General features: G+C 41.9%; 1 protein-coding gene across 2 annotated transcripts in view; it reads left to right on the plus strand.

Moving 5' to 3' along the window:
• Positions 1-17518, plus strand: part of LOC144082192 (protocadherin-1-like) — a 133586-nt gene that overhangs the window by 63717 nt on the left and 52351 nt on the right. For both annotated transcript variants that reach the window (XM_077609140.1, XM_077609142.1), the window contains exon 4: positions 2591-2810. In XM_077609140.1, coding sequence (XP_077465266.1) covers positions 2591-2810 — 220 coding nt within the window. The remainder of the gene's footprint in view (positions 1-2590; positions 2811-17518) is intronic.

Here is a 17518-nt window from a genome sequence, read left to right on the forward strand (position 1 = left end):
TATTATAGAATAGTATAACTTTTATTTTCTTCTCATATTAAATGTGTTCACCCACTCATTGCCATTGATTTTTATTAGCCCTCTCTTGGTCAATAGCAGCGAACACCCAGAGATTACCTGACTGAACAGTTATAATTTTGACAAAAACTTCTCAAAACAGCAAGTCTTTTGGGTGCCGCATAAAACTGTTCCGGGTCCCGACTAGGATGCCAGCAGTTCCCATGGAGACCAAGTCTCCAGCCAGCTAGGGAGGCACGCATAATGCCGTTTATCTGCTCGGCCGTGCTCAGGTGTGTGCGCGTCTGGATCTGTGCGTGCATGTGTGTCCTGCAGCGCTACATGGACAGCTAATTGTATTTTAATTATAAAAGCATCAAGTCAGACAGCTTCCTCCTCCTCCACAAAGACAAAGTCAATGAAGCGTCAAAGTTTGTTTTCAGCCTGCTGATTTTATGCAAACTAACTTGCCGCTTTCAGATGACATTTAAACTCCAAATTAACTCAGCCATGCTGACTAGGACGTAGACTCAGAGGGAATGGCTTGCGCGTTTGACACATTTTCTGGCAAAAATAAATGTTATTGGGTCATTATGTCGGCAGAGGAAGACATATTTCTGAGAGTAAGGATCTAAACTGCATTTGTCATGATCTTTCATTTGCTACGTTCTCATGTTGATTTTATATGGACTTTTTTAAATCACGTTTTGTGTGGCAGCCCGGTGCTGCGAGTGGTTAGCACATCGGCCTCACAGCTCTGGAGTCGTGGGTTCAAATCCAGGTCATGTCCATCTGTGTGGAGTTTGCATGTTCTGCCCGGGCCTGTGTGGGTTTCCTCCGGGTACTCCAATTTCCTCCCTCATTCCAAAAACATGTGTGGTAGGCTAATTGGACACTCTAAATTGCACCTAGGTATGGATGTGAGTGTGCTTGGTTGTCTGTTTCCTTGTGCCCTGTGATTGGCTGGCCACCGATTCAGGGTGTCCCCCGCCTCTGGCCCGGACACAGCTGGAATTGGATCCAGCACCCCCCGTGACCCTATTGAGGATAAAGCAGTTGAGAAAATGAGATGAGATGAGATAATTTTGTGTGGTTGATGGTTTTTTTTTTGAAAGAAAATGTTTTTGTTGGTCATTTTACCATCATTGCGGCCCGGCAGGTGAGTGGTTAGTGTGTTGGCCTCAAAGCTCTGGGGTACTGGGTACAAATCCAGGCTGGTCCACCTGTGATACTGTGAGCTTAACATTTGTTTTTTATTTTATTTTCATTTCCTAAACCATTTTATCCACACTAGGGTCAAATCCCAGCTGTTTTCGGGCACAAAACGGGGGACAACCTGAATTGGTGGCCAGCCAATCGCACGGCACAAGGCGACAAACAACCATCCAAGCTCACACTCATACCTAGGGTCAATTTAGAGTGTCCAATCAGCCTACCACGCTGTATTGGTGGCCAGCCGATCGCACGGCACAAGCAGATGGACAACCATTCTTACTAACACCCATACATAGGAGCAATTTAGAGTGTCCAATCAATGCTTGTCTTTGAAATGTGGGAGGAAACTGGACTACCCAGAGAAAACCCACGCAGGCCCAGGGGGGAGAACCTGCCAACTCCACACAGGAGGACTGACCTGGATTTGAACCCAGGTCCCCACTGTGAGGCCGACACACTAACCACTCAGTCAGCAGGCCGCCCTTGCCATATCGTGTTTCATTATATTTGCATCATCACAAAAAGGCATATTTCCCAAAATATTGTGTTTTCTTTTATTTAATATATGACTCAAGGTTCATTTTCTTTTGACCATTTTCAGCAATTTTATGTGGGCTGTTTTTGGTCATATCACCATAATCCAAAAGCGTCTTTATGTCACCACAGAAGGATAGAGGTGGCAAACATGTGGCTCAAAATGAATGTGACTCTTCGCTTCTTATCATATTTTGCATATACTGTGGCTCTTTGCCTCATTCTATGTTTTTCTTATTTTTATTCTCTTAAAACACTCAAATTCATCTGGGCCCACCCAATATAAAACAAATATTGAATTATATCTAAAATAGAATTTGGCCGACTGGATTTTTTAAAAGATGCTTCTGATGTAATGGACCGTCAATCATCTCTGCGGGTGTGAATCTTTGACTCTTAGAGTTTAAAATTGTATGCCTTTTGTGTCTAACTTGTTCGCTACCCCTGTACAAGGGACTGACAAAATGATTTTGGCTCTAGCTGCATTTGGCATGGGCTTTTTTTGATGTATCACTTGACATTCTTTTTTCATGTGTTGTTTCCTGAGTAGTGTATGTTTGCCGATGTTTTGGGGATTTTTTTCTTAGGTCATTTCACTATCAGAGGGAGGGCAACTTGAAGATTGAGTTTACCTAAGCATTTCATTCGACATATGACTCATTGTGGTTTGTAGTTTACTGATGTCCTACTTTTTAAGTGAATTTGGATTTTTAAAATGTTTTTTGATTCAAGAGCATATGTTCAAAATAATCAAAAATCCGGAATGCCGTCATGATGGCCTTTGGAATGTCACGCGACATTACGCTGTTTAAGTTATTAATCACGTGCATCGTCTACTTCCCAGCTGCCGCACCGCCGAGTGACCTTCTCCACTGCCAACCAGTCGCAGGACCTGCAGGACGCATCCCAGCACAGCTACTACGACAGCGGGCTGGACGACTCAGAGACCCCCAGCTCCAAGTCGTCGTCCGGGCCTCGGATTGGCCCACTGGCGCTGCCCGAGGACCACTACGAACGCACCACTCCTGACGGCAGCATCGGCGAAATGGAGCACCCCGAGAACGGTGAGTCCTCTCCCCCTTCTTTCCAACGTTTACAACAGCAGATGGTGGGGATCCCGCCGTCTAATCACATTCCCGCCGTTCCCGCGCAATGCAATCAATATGCAACATAATCAAGTCCCATGGCTCGGCGCATTAACATCACGATTATGCAAATGACGGCCGGTCCAACCTTCCATCAGCTCCACTTAAGGATCCACGGGGGAGACTGGAATTGGGTTTGCGCTCGTTATCGTTTTTGTCAGCTCCACGACGACGTGTCGCTTTGCTTTGTGCGTGCGCCCGGTTGGTTTATTATTCTCACTCGCAACACCGACAAATATATTTCTTGATCAATGTGTCCACATGGTATGAGGCCATATTGTTAAAACAACAGTAGTTTTAGAATGCGTTCCTCATAGTCTTTAATTTGATATGTGACTCTTAAGTTTTCTTTGTCATTTTTTCATCATTTCAAAATCTAATCGCAGACGCCATTGTAGTTATGGATTTATTCAGTGGGCCGTTATATCTGCCAACTAGGCTCGCACAATTAATCAACTCATGAATTGACTCTTTTCTGATAGTCCATACATCATCAATACATATACATCAGTACATATGGCCAAATCCTCTTTTTGAGTAACAGTCTCTCCATCTCATCAATCTGTACAGAGAGGTCATGCCGAGGAGTCGTCACTTTTAGTGCTTCCTTCTGCTTCAATAGCAAAACGATACTAGTAGGTGGCTTACGGGCAGCCTGTATTGGCTTACAATATCAGTCAAATGCAGGCCACTTTCTTATCTTCTGTTTTTCCTCGATGGATAACAAGGCCCCCTTATTCATTTCATTCGCACCAATAATTTTAAATAAAGAACTCTGACAACAAACGGCGGGCAAAAGAGAGTTGCTGTTGTGAGGTTCCTGTAGGAAGTCAGCGGTGTGTCAAGGAGGACGCAGAGCAATTTCAAAATATAATTACGGACACAGCAAATTGTTTTGTTTTGGTGTTACTATAGGGGTGGGCAAACTATTCCACAAAGCCGCAGTGGGTGCAGGTTTTCATTCTAACCCATAGAGACGGCACCTTTTCACCAACCTGCTGTCCTACAAGTGCAATTAATGAATTGCAGTCAGGTCATTGGTTAAACTGACTGTGCTGGATTGGTTGGAACAAAAACCTGCACCCAAAGCGGCCCTCAAGGATCAGTTTGCCCACCCCTGGCTTACTTGGATCTTGTTTTTGTATATTGGAAAGGTCATTTGCATATCAAAATGTTTCATATGCTGAAAATGTAATTTTTAGAGGCGTTCCAGTGTAGTATTAGTAAACCCCTTTATTATCTATTTAGTGAGGTTTCAAAGCATGAAAACATGATTTCTTCATTTCTTGAATATATAAGTGATATTGCTGAACTACATCTATGCAGCTTTTGGTATGGCCTTTGATTTGATAATTACTATCTTCGTTTGTAAATTCCACCTTCCCCCCTTATCACCAAATCTGTTTATTATGTGGTTTAGAAAGATTTGATTTTGCAAAAGTATCAAGATATTAAACTTCAGTGAGTGAACTAAAATGACTTGGCTGTAAGTAACACTGATGCACTACAAATCTCTGCCATGTTCACTCATTTGGCTTATTAAAGAGCTTATTTAGCCAGCACAAACCCATTTTTGTTAATTGCTTCAGCATAGTGCATATCACTAAAATTCCAGATCTACAAAGCTATTATGGGATATATAAATATTGTTCTTTAGCAAGAAGCATCAGCATATGATGCAAATGTTATCACTTATTTCACTGTAAGTAACAATATGATGCTAAAATCACTTTTATGCGTATGTCTTGGTCTTCAAAGGCTTAATTATGAGGTACTTTTTGCTCTAAAAATATATTTATTTATTATATTTAAAAATATATTTTTGTTCATTGCTTTAGCATACAGGCCACCTGATGGTGCATTGATTCCCAGTTTGTGGTAGTGTGATTGTGAGTGCGAATAATTCATTCATTCATCTTCTGAATCGCTTATCCTCACAAGGGTCGTGGGGAGTGTTGAAGCCTATCGCAGCTAACTACAGCCACTAGGCACGGAGCACCCTGAATTGGTGGCAAGCCAACCGCAGGTGCAAGTGCAAATAATTGTCTGTCTTTCTTTGTGCCGAACCCAGCTGTCTTTGGGCAAAAGGCAAACTACACCCTAAACTGGTCGCCAGTTAGTTTCAGGGCACACTGAGAGACAGACAACCACTCATACCTGCACCGAGTAGGAACCGAACCCAGACTGCCCACAGCAAAGTCAGGCAGAATAACCACTGCACCATCGAGCGGCTAATTCTCTACTATGCGATTCATCAAGATTTTTGAAGTAAAGCACAAACATCTGATTCAATTTTAATGAGTTCTTTGCAAGTAACATGGTGATGCTAACAAGATCACACCCTGTCTTAAAAAGCTTAATGTGTTGCATAAACAGATTTTTTTTCATTGATTTGATATACAAGTCTATATCACTAAAATGATATACAACTTGAGTTACTACTCTACGTATAAGTAACATTGTGATGCTAATAACACCCTTAAGAGAATGTCCTGTTTTCAAAGGTCATCATCTCATGGGGGTCAAAGTTAATTAAGTGAATTAATGAACAAAAGAAGAAGAGTTACTTTGAAGACTTGGCCGCTAATTCAATTGTGCATTTTAGCGTTTATGTGCGTGTGTGTGTTAGAGCGGCAATAATCAACGCAAATTGACTCAATAATAAAATGGCCTCAGTGGACAATTAAAAGTTATTTTAACTGCTCATCTTTTATGCAAACAATTTGATGCTCTATACTCTTTTTTTATATAAAACGACAATGATGATAGATGTCCAATCCATATGAACTGGGAGGGCTAGCAATGATAAGCGATTTATAAATCATTGGCTGACATTAAAGGCAATACAAGCCTAATCCATTTCAAGTGGGAGGTGGCAGTGAAATAACAAATCTTCATTTGCTGGCAGCCCTCCCACCTGAAATGGATTGGACATATAGTCGTGATGAACTCATTTAAATTTGCTGCAGAACAATGAATGGACGCCAAATAATTGCATCTCTATCACTGTCACTGGCACTGAGAGAGCTTTTAAAGATGTGTGCGTCCAACGCGTGCTATGCAGCAGATGGACACGCATCTCCTCCGATCAGTGACCAGTGCTCTTAATGCTCCCTGTTGGATTACGGTGATATCAACTGGTAATCTGAATTTAATCCATGTCACATGTAAGCGCACTGCCCATAAAACAAGAGTAGTCTGGTGTTGTTTCTACTTATTTTTATCTTTCTTTTCCTGTTTTTTTCTTGTTGCCACGGTGACCAATTACAGCAGTGGAAAATCAATATGCACAACAAAGGTATAAAATGCTACCCTACAGGAAATCCTTTACTGTCATAACTTCCGGGACGGCTATAGTTGCCACGGGTGTCAATGACTGTCAATGAGGTACTGTCATATGAGCAAAATATTATACATACAGGGAGTTCTCGACCATTTCTATGCTTGTAACGTAAGCTAAAACTTTGCTTGAATCGGTTTTCATCTTTAGTTGAAATGTACGTCAAAACTGACTTTTTATGTACATACTGCTGGTGGTGTGATTGTGAGCGTGAAAGGTTGTTTGTCTCTCTGTGTGCCCTACGACTGACTGGGGTGTACTAATATGCCTTTCGCCCGAAGTCAGCTGGATAGGCTCCGGCAAATGCCCACAACCCTTACGAGGATACGCGGTACGGAAGATGAATGCATACCAAAATTACAATTACTCTGTTATGGTGGTCCATAACAAGAGTTTATTGTTTTGATGTTTTTCCTTCAATTGACACATGTTAATTTAGGAATGATAAACATTCAGTTATTTTTTCTTTCAATTCAAAAATAAATTTATTGTATTTAAAAAGTTGCTAATCATTTCAAAATACAACAAGATACCATGTTATTGAAACCCATAATAATATATTTTTTTAAATCTGAATTAAAATATATTACATTTCTGGGGAAATAATACAAAAATAATTGGAAAATAAATACAAAATATATTGATAATTTAAAAGTAATAAATAGTTATCCCAGTCAAGTTGAGGTCTTTCACTGAGTGAATTAGTTCAAAGTGGTGCTTAAAGCTAATTAAAGTGGTTTGTTGTCCTTATTTTCCATTTAATTGTTAATCAACACAGCAGCTCTTATGAAGCATGAGAGATTTGTATGTGTGGATTTGTCCATGTGTGCGCGTGGGTGTATAATTTGCATTTTTGTGTATATTTGAGATGGTGTGCATGTGCACATACGAGAGTGTGTTTGTTTGCTTTGATGTGAGGTGGATAGGAACAAAGTGAAGAGAATGAAAATGAACAGCAGATAGAAAATTTCACCCTATCTAATATGAAGTGCATGTGTGCATGCAACACACACGTGCTGTCATACACTCCATCAGTCCTCCATTTTGTGTTAGTGGCTCAACTTTGCTTTCTAGCTCTTAGTAGACCTCGCTCAGCCCCCCCCCCCCTCCCCCCCCCCCCCCCCCCCCCCCCCATCGTCATCATCTTCCTCATCCAGATGCTCCCTATTGCCGTGTGCGCTCGCCACCGACAGGAAGTGGGCACATTAGCGAAGCGAGGCAGGCTAGAGCCACGGGCATTAGTGTCCATTACGCGGGCTTTTAGAGCATGTCTTCTCGTAGGAGCTCAAGTGAAAGCAGCGGAGGCGCGCCATCGTTGTCACCGCGAGGCGGATGACCTCGCGAGTGGACACCGACAGCGCTGGAAAGTCCATTTGTCTGCGTAACTTCTCGTTTTTTTATCACGTTCTCCTGAATTCCTCCGTCGACAGTTGTCAATTCAGAAAGGAAATGTATTTTTATGTTTAAATTTAATGATGACACATGTTGGATGGGTCAAAGGTTAATGGAATAACATTTATCATTACTAATTCCTTCATTTTTCGAGCCACTTATCCTCACAATGTTACGGGTTAGGGTTAATAGGCTCACTGATTGATGATGTCACCGGTTGGGTGTGTTAAATGTTGGTGATGTCACAAATTTAATATACTGTAGGGGTGGGCAATATAGTAAAAATATCATGTGTATTTCAAATGAAAATGACAATTATCATGAAATTGATCAATCATATTTTTTTTACTAATTTGAATAACACTGACCATATAACACATTTAAATATTTAAAAATGTATACAGAACTCTAAAACAAATGAAACACAAAAAACTATGTTAGGCCAAATAAGCTTTCTTTCAATTTGATCAAAATGTAGAATGAATATAAAATGCAATGAACAGCAACACAAAGGCCCTCATCAAAGAGCCGCATGTGGGTTGCGGTCTTCATGTTCACAACCCCTGCTATAGAGCATTTGCCAGTGTATTTTATCTTTATGAAATTGTCAACGCCTCAAAAGTCCATAACGATTTAATACCTTTGTGTCACCCGCTTGTTGATGTCACAGTTTGCAGAATGTGTCATTAGTTTATGATGTTATGGATTGCAAATAGGCAATGTCACGGATGTGATGGCAACGGAGGGTAATTTAAAATGATGTCACAGATTTACTATGTTGCAAATTGATGATCAGTTTTGTGACAAAATGACGAGATCACAGGTTAGTGTTGTGCCAGTGTGCGGTATTATGAATGGTAGTAATGTCATATGAGGATGATATCACAGATTGAGTTGGATGATAACGGTGTCACATGAAGATGTCAGGTTTGTGATGTCATGGATGAATGTGTCATGGGTTCATGATGTGACAGATTGGGAGTGGGTGTGATAATAATGGTAATGCCAATAATGATAAAATTTAATGATGAAGTCACTGATTCATTATTTTGCCAATTGATAATATCAAGTTCATTGTGTCACAAAACGGTGATGTCACAATGTGTCACATGTTAGTGACATTACAGGATGGTGCTGTCAACATGTTGATGATGTGACCGATTAATTGAGTTGCTGATGACGATGTTATGCAATGATGTCCGTGGTTGGTGAGGTAACAGGTTGAATATGTCATTGATTTACCATGGTGCAGGAATGTCACAGGTTTGGCCATCACACATTATCTCTCTACGATTAGCATCTTGCTTGATGATGTCACAAAATTATGTCACATGATGAAGTAACAGCATCTTGCTTGATGATATCACAAAATTATGTCACATGATGAAGTAACAGGTTGTCGCAGTTTTATTAATGATATCACAAGTTTGCGACATCGATAGGCGACAATGAAACATTTGAGGATGTCACAGTTTGGTAAGTTACAGGATAGTGATGTCAAATGTTGATAACATCTCAGGTTGGTCATGTAACATGTTAAATGTGTCAACGATTGTCACCGAGTGACCTTCGGTTTTGGATGTCGGACATTAATGACGTCTCATCTCTCATCTTCTGAACCGCTTTATCCTAATTAGGGTCGCGGGGGGTGCTGGAGCCTATCCCAGCTGACTGTAGGCCAGAGGCAGGGGACACCCCGAATCGGTGGCCAGCCAATCACAGGGCACAAGGAGACGAACAACCATCCACACTAACCCAGCCTACCATTGCTTTTTTTTGGAATGTGGGAGGAAACCGGAGTACCCGGAGGAAACCCACCCAGGCCCTGGCAGAACATGCAAACTACACACAGGTGGACGTGACCTGGATTTGATCCTCGGACCCCAGGGCTGTGAGGCCGATGCGCTAACCTTTCGCGCCACCAGGCCAGCCCATTAATGACTTGTGCTACATTTCAGAAAAATGACGTCTTCCATTCCTGACTTGACAGGATCGTGATCTCCCACGTCAATAAAGTTCGCCGTGTTTTATGACACATTGTTCCATGGTGATGATATTACCAGGTCAAGCTTCGTTGCTTGCAGTCCCCATGCTAAACCTCTTATTTTTCTTACGGACATTTTTGCCAAGAAAAGCTCAGCATCCTTCGCATCAAACCGACATACATTTCCTCTTCTGGCAGCTGCTTACTTTGCAAAAAAAAATCACTTACCGACTAATAATGGCTCTCTCTCACACACTCACACACACAGGCAGGCAGGCAGTCATTAGAGCCCGCAGTGTTGGAGCGCCGCACGCTGTGTGTTCAAAGGCTTTCCAGGCTGAACAACGCACACGCTGGCAGTTGCATAACCATGAAAGCGGACGTCCACGCTTTCGGAAGTGGGACGCTCGCTGAGAGATTGGCTGACGGAAGCGCCGTCCTCAGGATGAGGGCCCGTGTTTGCATTTGTCTGATGCTCATTAGCCGGCAGATAAAAGCGCGAGAGGTGATTTCTCCCCGTGGAAGCGCGGTGGCACCTCCCGCTCACTTCTCTCCCTGTCTGCTATTTGTGTGGTGGATCGATTGGCTCGCTGCGATGCCGAGGAGCTTCGCAGGAGCACTCTCCATGCCCTTGTCTGGAGAACAATCTTTTTTTCCGGGTCTATTGTTTATTTCAGTTTATCTGTGCTAGATGCCCACGTGGGAAGGCTAGTAGGTTTTATGCTCTGTTCAAAGCGACTGGGTTTTGTCGCACCGAAGCACGTCGCCAAATACAGTTTTTTTTGGTCACACGGTCCAAGAGTTTCCGGTTCAGGTAACATAAATATAAGTAATGTATCGTCTTTTATCTCATAATTTTACAGCTTTTGCATATTTTTCCCCTCTCAATACTACTTCATTCATTCATTCATTTTCTGAGCCGCTTATCCTCACAAGGGTTGAGAGGGGGAAGGGAAAACTTGAATTGGTGCCCAGCCAATTACAAGGCAGAAGGAGATGGACAACCATTCACGCCCACTCTCATACTTCGGAGCAATAGAGAGTGTTACACTAGCCTACCAAGCATGTATTTTAGATGTGGTAGAAAGCCGGAGTACCCGTAGAATATGCAAACTCCACACAGTGGATGTTGAGGAAAGTTCCGGCAAGTGAAGTCACGTGAATTTTGGCCGCTTTCTCGTGGTCAAAATCTATTGTGGAAAGATGAACTCAGCCCTCTTTACTACGGTTGGAAAATGACACGACATTGCAGGGTGATGCCTATCTGATCAAACTGGCGCGCTGATGCCTATCAGCCTTTGTACACCATTATATTGACTTTGGACTCGAACTCATCTTTTTTACTAGCATCTTTCACGCAGAGATATTGGCAAACGGGCGGCATCACAACTGACTTTTGATGGTGAAGGACATTCAGACTGGGACTTCTGCCATCGAACGAACGCACTACCAGTTCAGGACATCTATGTTTTTTAATGAGTTATCATAAAACCGTATTTCAACAGCATGCCGTTCTACTTTTCAAACTTTCCCCCGTAGTGCCGTTCAATTAGAGGTGCCGTTCAGTTAGAGGGTGCCGCTTTATTTTTCGACTAGCTGGTCAGAATTTTGAGAAGATGCGGGAAATTTTATGGATGAAAAGAGAAATCAGGTAACATATACATATTTATTTAACAAAAGTCACAAATACAAGGCGATTACTGGTAAGTAATTACAAATTCAGTGGTGAAAATCAAGTGACACTGTTGTAGCTGTCATTCACATCACCTTCCGCATCAGTGTCGAGTGTCTGAGTGAGTTCACGTTCATCGTCGCCAGCATTGGCCCACGCTTGCTGGAGAAGGTGGAAACCAGTCTGAATCGTGCCGTCTGACCTGAAACAATGGATCTGGCAATCCTTCGAGCCATCGAGAGCAGTTGGTGCTCGCATGTTGCCGAATTTGGTGTAGCTCTGCTTGCCGTGCAACATCCAGTTCTCGTAGAACTGTCACACTTTGGTCTTGAACCAATAGACCTCGGGGGGCTGTATAAATTTGGTGCACCCTCCTGGAATCACGGCCACATCGATATGGAGCTTCTTCAATTGCTTCTTGGTGGCATCGCTAATGTGACAACAGTATGACTCCCAGGCAAGAAAGCGCTTGCCATCTCACCACCTTCTCAGGTAGAGAAAAACCTCTATTTTACCGGCATGCCGCTGTATTTTTCCAACTTTTCCCATAGTGCCGTTCAATTAGAGGGTGCCGTTCTGTTTTTCAATTCTTCAACCAAGGTGCCGTTTTCTTAGAGGTGCCGTTCAAATAGAGGTTTTACGTTAAGTGTTGGGACATAGTGAGGTTGACAAATGAGGTTTCAAGATTGGGTTAAAGTTTCAAGCTAGGGTTTGAAGACTTATTTAGGGTGCAAAGGGGTATGCAACACTAGGTTCTGAGATTTCAAGTCAAGTTTCTAAATAATTTTAATGTTTTACGGGGAGGTTTTTAAGTCCCTGATGCTGTTTCAAACAAAGGTTTAGTCTTTCCGTTTTTTTAAAGAGCGACTCATGTTGTAGAGGTTCACTCGCCTGGCTTTGGTGCGGGCAGGCGCAGGCTCTGGCTCGATTCTTGCTGGTGGCGGTATGATTTTTTTTATTTGAATTTAAAAAAAAATATTTTTATATATTTTCATTTGTTTTGTTCTCAATGTTTTGTATTGAAGAATTATTTCAAATGTTCTTCTTTGCTTTAGATTTTGAGTGCTTTTGGCTTTTAAACAGTTAGAAATCAAAGTGTCAAGCCCAGAATAGGGTGTGTTTAATATCCTCCTTTAGATTCATTATAATATGGCAACATATTTATCTAATCTCAGAAATTTAATCTTGGGCGACCCTGAGCCGCTACCTGGCGGGTCCTGGCTTGGGTCCTGGCCCGGCAGCTGTTCCCGGTGAGCTCTGACGACGTCTAAGGTACAGATGGTCTGCCGGCAGGAGGGGAGAGAAGGGTTAGTGGACACCTGGGAAACCGTCCAATGAGAGCGCAGACGTGGCAGGGGATTTTGCCACAGGTCTGGTCGCGAGGTTAGCGAAGCATTATGGCGACTAATGAATGCTGGGTGGTTGTGGGATGTAAACAGGTGTGGGTGTTTGTAAAAGGATACACATTTCTCCCTGGTGTGTCCAACTTTGTTTTTGAGCTGACCTGCTGGTATTGTTGGAGGAGATGCATCGCCATGGACACACGAAAGCACACTGGGATGTTTTTGTTTAGTTTTGGGAACTCACCTGTCATGCACACACAGGCTGAGTCAAAAGATTAATGGATTATTAACAAGACAAATTTTAATAGCATGTTTTCTGTCTTTTTCCTAAATGGCTTTTTGAGACTTTGCTGCAAATTTCATGTTGCTTAGTTACCACAGCTTAGGGAGGTTAATTTTAAAATGCATCTCAGGGGCAAGGATCCCTTAAAATGATCCCTATAATGTACACTTGGCTGACATTCTGGGTCTTTTAAAACACTGCTTATTTAGACATTTTTGTGGGTGTACTTTAAGAGACATACCTAATAAATGTCATGTTGCTTAGTGCAGTGTTTGCCAACCAGTGTGCCATAAGCAATGCTCAGGTGTGCCGCGGGAAATTGCAAGTCTCACAATGTAATATTCAGTGAAGAAAATTCATAGGAATATAACGAGATTAAAATTGAACTATTACAAGGTTAAAATCTAAATATGTTGAACATTAAATGATAGATTATAGTATTACAATTAAAAGATTCAAATTGTGAGCACACCATTTTTTTCCATAATTTAAGGAGATTTAAGTTAATAGTCCAATATTTGGAGAAAAGTTATAAAAGTATGGGATTAAAAACATGACATTACTTACTTTTGCATCACTCAAATCGGAAGTTGTTCAGGGTCTGCAGACATGAACTTTTCATGACATTAGGTCAGTGTGAAAATTTTGATTTTCGAATAATTTTGGAGGTTTATGTGATTCCTGCTGATAAAACTTTGATGACAATGACTATTGTTAACTGAGGCGACATAGTTTTAAATTAAACGATTTTCAGATGGTGGCGTCCCTTGAGATTTTTTCAATGCAAAAAGTGTGCTGCAGCTCAAAACAGGTTGGGAAACACTGGCTTAGTTGCATGGCTTCGAGGGCTGAATATTAAAATGCATCCCTGGAGACAACGTTCCCTGTAAAGGATGCCTAAAATGGCTACTTTATAAAACAAAATGGCAGGCATTTGGTGTCTTTTCAAACATTGCCTCTTACTTGGTTCCACTCATGACAGACATAACTACCAAGTTTGATGTTGCTACGTAAAACTGGCTTTGGGTGTTGAATTTTATAATGCATGCCAAGAGGTAAGCATCTTTGGACATAATGCCTAAAATTTCAAACTTAAAGCAAAATGCCTGATTTTTCTTTTTCTTTTGGTCCACTCATGATTGATGTAACTACCAAATTTCATGTTGCTATGCAAAACTGGCTTCAGGGGATGAATTAAAAAAATCACATGATATGGATGCTTAGAAATGATGCCCTAAATACACTTTATAAATAAAGCATCCTGTGTCTTTTTTAACATGACCTAGACCCCTAGTTTGCATGTTCTCTCCTTGTGCCCCACAATCGGCTGACCACCGATTCAGGGTATCACCTGCCTCTGCCCCGAAGTCAGTTGGGATGGGTTCCAGCACCCTCATCATCCTTGTAGGGATAAAGCAGTTCATAACATGAATGAATGAATAAAAAAATATATTACTACTACATTGTTTTGTGAAACCTAAGCTAAGTTTTTTGGGGGAGTTGGAGTGGGACTTTTTTAGTTTTAGCTATTTTAGGAGGATATCTGTGTGTGCATGTGTGAGTTACTTTGCATAATTCTTATGCAACTTAACACAGAATAAATATATACCCATTTCAATTATTAATTTTCACCAGGAAAACCAATTAAAAGCTCAACATTCACAAATACATATACATGTCTGAAATTCAAAAACAAATCAGTGACCAATATAACCACCTTCCTTTGCAACAACACTCAAAAGCCTGCTATCCATGGATTTTGTGTTTTGAACTGTTCACAATCAACATTGCGTGCAACAGAAACCATAGCCTTACAGACAATGTTCAGAGAGGTATAATGTTTTCCCTCCTTGTAAATCTCGCATTTGATGAAGGACCACATATTCTCTATGGGGTTCAGATCAGGTGAACAAGGAGGCCATGTCATTAGTTTTTTTCCTCTCTACTTTTTGGAGTATTGTCCGGCATAAAAAACACAGATTTATTCCTATACCAATGCTTCTAAAGGTGTCTTCCAGAAACTGGCATTAGTACTGGGAGTTGAGCTTGACTCCATCCTCAACAATGGAAGGCCCCACATGCTCATCTTTGATGATACCAGCCCATACTAGTACCCCGCCTCCACCTTGCTGGTGTCTTAGTCAGACTGGACCTCTCTCCCCTTTACCAATCCCCCCATGAGCCCATCCATCTGGCCCATGGAGACCCACTCATCTCATCAGTCCATAAAACCTTAGAAAAATCAGTAATGAGATATTTCTTGGCACAGTCTTGATGTTAGTGCTTGTGTGTCTTTTTCAGTGGTTGTCATTTTTCAAAATTCCTTACCTTTGCCATGTCTCTGAGTATTGCACACTTTGTGCTTTTGGACATTCCAGTGATGTTGCAACTCTGAAATATGGCAAAACTGGTGGCAAGTAGCTTCTTGGGAGCTGCACGCTTGACTTTTGGATTGGATTGGATAACTTTATTAATCCCGTGTTCAGGAAATTTCATTGTGACAGTAGCAAGAGGGTGATTAGACAGAACAACAAAGTAAAAGCACAAAGTACAAAGCAAATCAAAGTAAATGGGATCATTAAGAATCACCAAATCAAATCAGGACAGAAAAGCAGCAAAACCACAAAACGAGCAAGAGTGGATGGAGCTACCGCCGTCGGCTGCCATTTGAACAGCGCCATCTTGGTTGCGGTAGCTAAAACGGATACAGACTCAAAAAGACATTGTAAAGTTGGACAAAAACTGGAACCACACACAGGAAGTATTCCACAAGATGGGGAACTTCTGCAGACTGTGACCGAGGTAGAGAATATGCAGAGTCACTCTTCCAAGCTTATCCGCACAGTTCCTCAGTAGTCTGGAGCTGAAGACAACAGCAGCAGAGCAGAACTCCTCGTCTCCGCTTCCGGCCTGGTAAGCGCCGACAGCTCTTCCATCTTATCCCACGATGGAATGGTTGGTCAGAAGCGTTGCTTCTTCTCCCGGCACTTTTGTCCAGCTCCGAATTTCCAGCGGGATTGAGGTGTTGCTCCTTCTGCTCCGTATTGTAACAGCTAGTCCCATGTGTATGACAGCGTAGGCATGGCTGAATGGTTCCAAAAAGAAGTGGCAGAAAGAAGCCAGGCTAACAGAACAAAGAAAGTTGTAAAAACATTAAAGTAAAAAGTATAAAGTACAAAGTAAAGTAAAAAGGAATGTATTAAGAAATATTAAAATGTAATAAAAAAGAGGCTGTAAAAGATGAAAAACAAATAAGAGTGGACAGAGCTACTGCCACTGGCTTCCGCGTGACGGCGCCATCTCAGTTCATGAGCAGTTATTTTGCGCCTTGGTTTTTCCACATGCTTCTTCCGACCCTGTTGATTATTTTGAATGAAACTCTTGATTGTTGGATGATCACGCTACAGCAGCTTGGCAAGAGTGCTGCATCCCTCTGCAAGACATCTCACTTTTTTGGACTTTTCAGAGCCTGTCAACCCTCTTCTGATCCATTTTGCCAAAGGAAAAGAAGTTGCCTAACAACTATACACACCTGATATATGGTGTTGGTGTCATCAGACCACACCCCTTATTATTACAGAGATACACATTGCTGATATGCTTAATTGGTAGCCTATACAGCTCGGAGTAAGACAACGTGCATTATGAGAATGATGTTGACAAAATGTGCCTAATCATTCTGCACTCCCTGTAATTACAGAGTTTCATGTTGCAAAATGAAACTGGCTTCAGGGTCTTGAATTAAAAAAAAAACTATACCACAAAGAGGGTGGCCCTGTGGACAAGGTGTTAGCGCGTCGGCCTCACAGTTTGGAGATCGAGAGGTCGATCCCAGGCCCAGACCATCATGTTTGGAGTTGGAATGATCACCCCAGGCTTGTGTGGGGTTTATCCAGGTCCTCCAGTTTCTTCCCACAAACATGCAGGGTAGGCTGGTAGAACACACAAAACTGCCACTACGTATGACTGTGAGTGTGAATGGTTATCCATTTCCATGTGTCCTGTGATGGGCTGGCCACAAATTCCTGGGTGTCCCTCTTCTGGTGCCCACGACCCCTTGTGTGGATAAGCGGTTCAGTAAATGAATGAATAAATGAATACCACAGAGATGGGGGCCTTCATTTCTTGGCTTAAAAGGCAGTGCTTTGGTCGCAACTTTACTTCCTGTGTCAAAATAAAAGCTCTCCCCAGCTGCCCCTCCTTCAGTGCAATTAAAACCTTGTCAGTAGCAATTAAAACGGGCGTCGGCTGATGGATTAGTGCAGGCTTAAACGTGTGCGCCGGTCACATAGCGCCAATTAAACGCTGCACTACCTAATTAAGGAGCGGCTCAGGGCGGACTTGCGCTCTTAAACCAATATTGGGGGAAAAAAGCTACTCAAGCGTTTCCCGTGGTTCAACTGATGACGGTGACGGTTCGCTCGGGATTAGCAAACATTAGCGCTAATAGGGCTAAGCTCTTCATGAACTTAAACAAAGTCATGTTAGACTTTAATTTTGCAAATGCCATGTGAAATTCAGTATTGCATTTCTATCATCCAAAACTTATTTCCCTCCAAAACAATTTAGTGGAGAGAAAAAGATATATACACCATTCATTTCCAGATGCACAT

Source organism: Stigmatopora argus, chromosome 9, assembly GCF_051989625.1.
Source record: "Stigmatopora argus isolate UIUO_Sarg chromosome 9, RoL_Sarg_1.0, whole genome shotgun sequence".
Classification (NCBI taxonomy): Eukaryota; Metazoa; Chordata; class Actinopteri; order Syngnathiformes; family Syngnathidae; genus Stigmatopora; species Stigmatopora argus.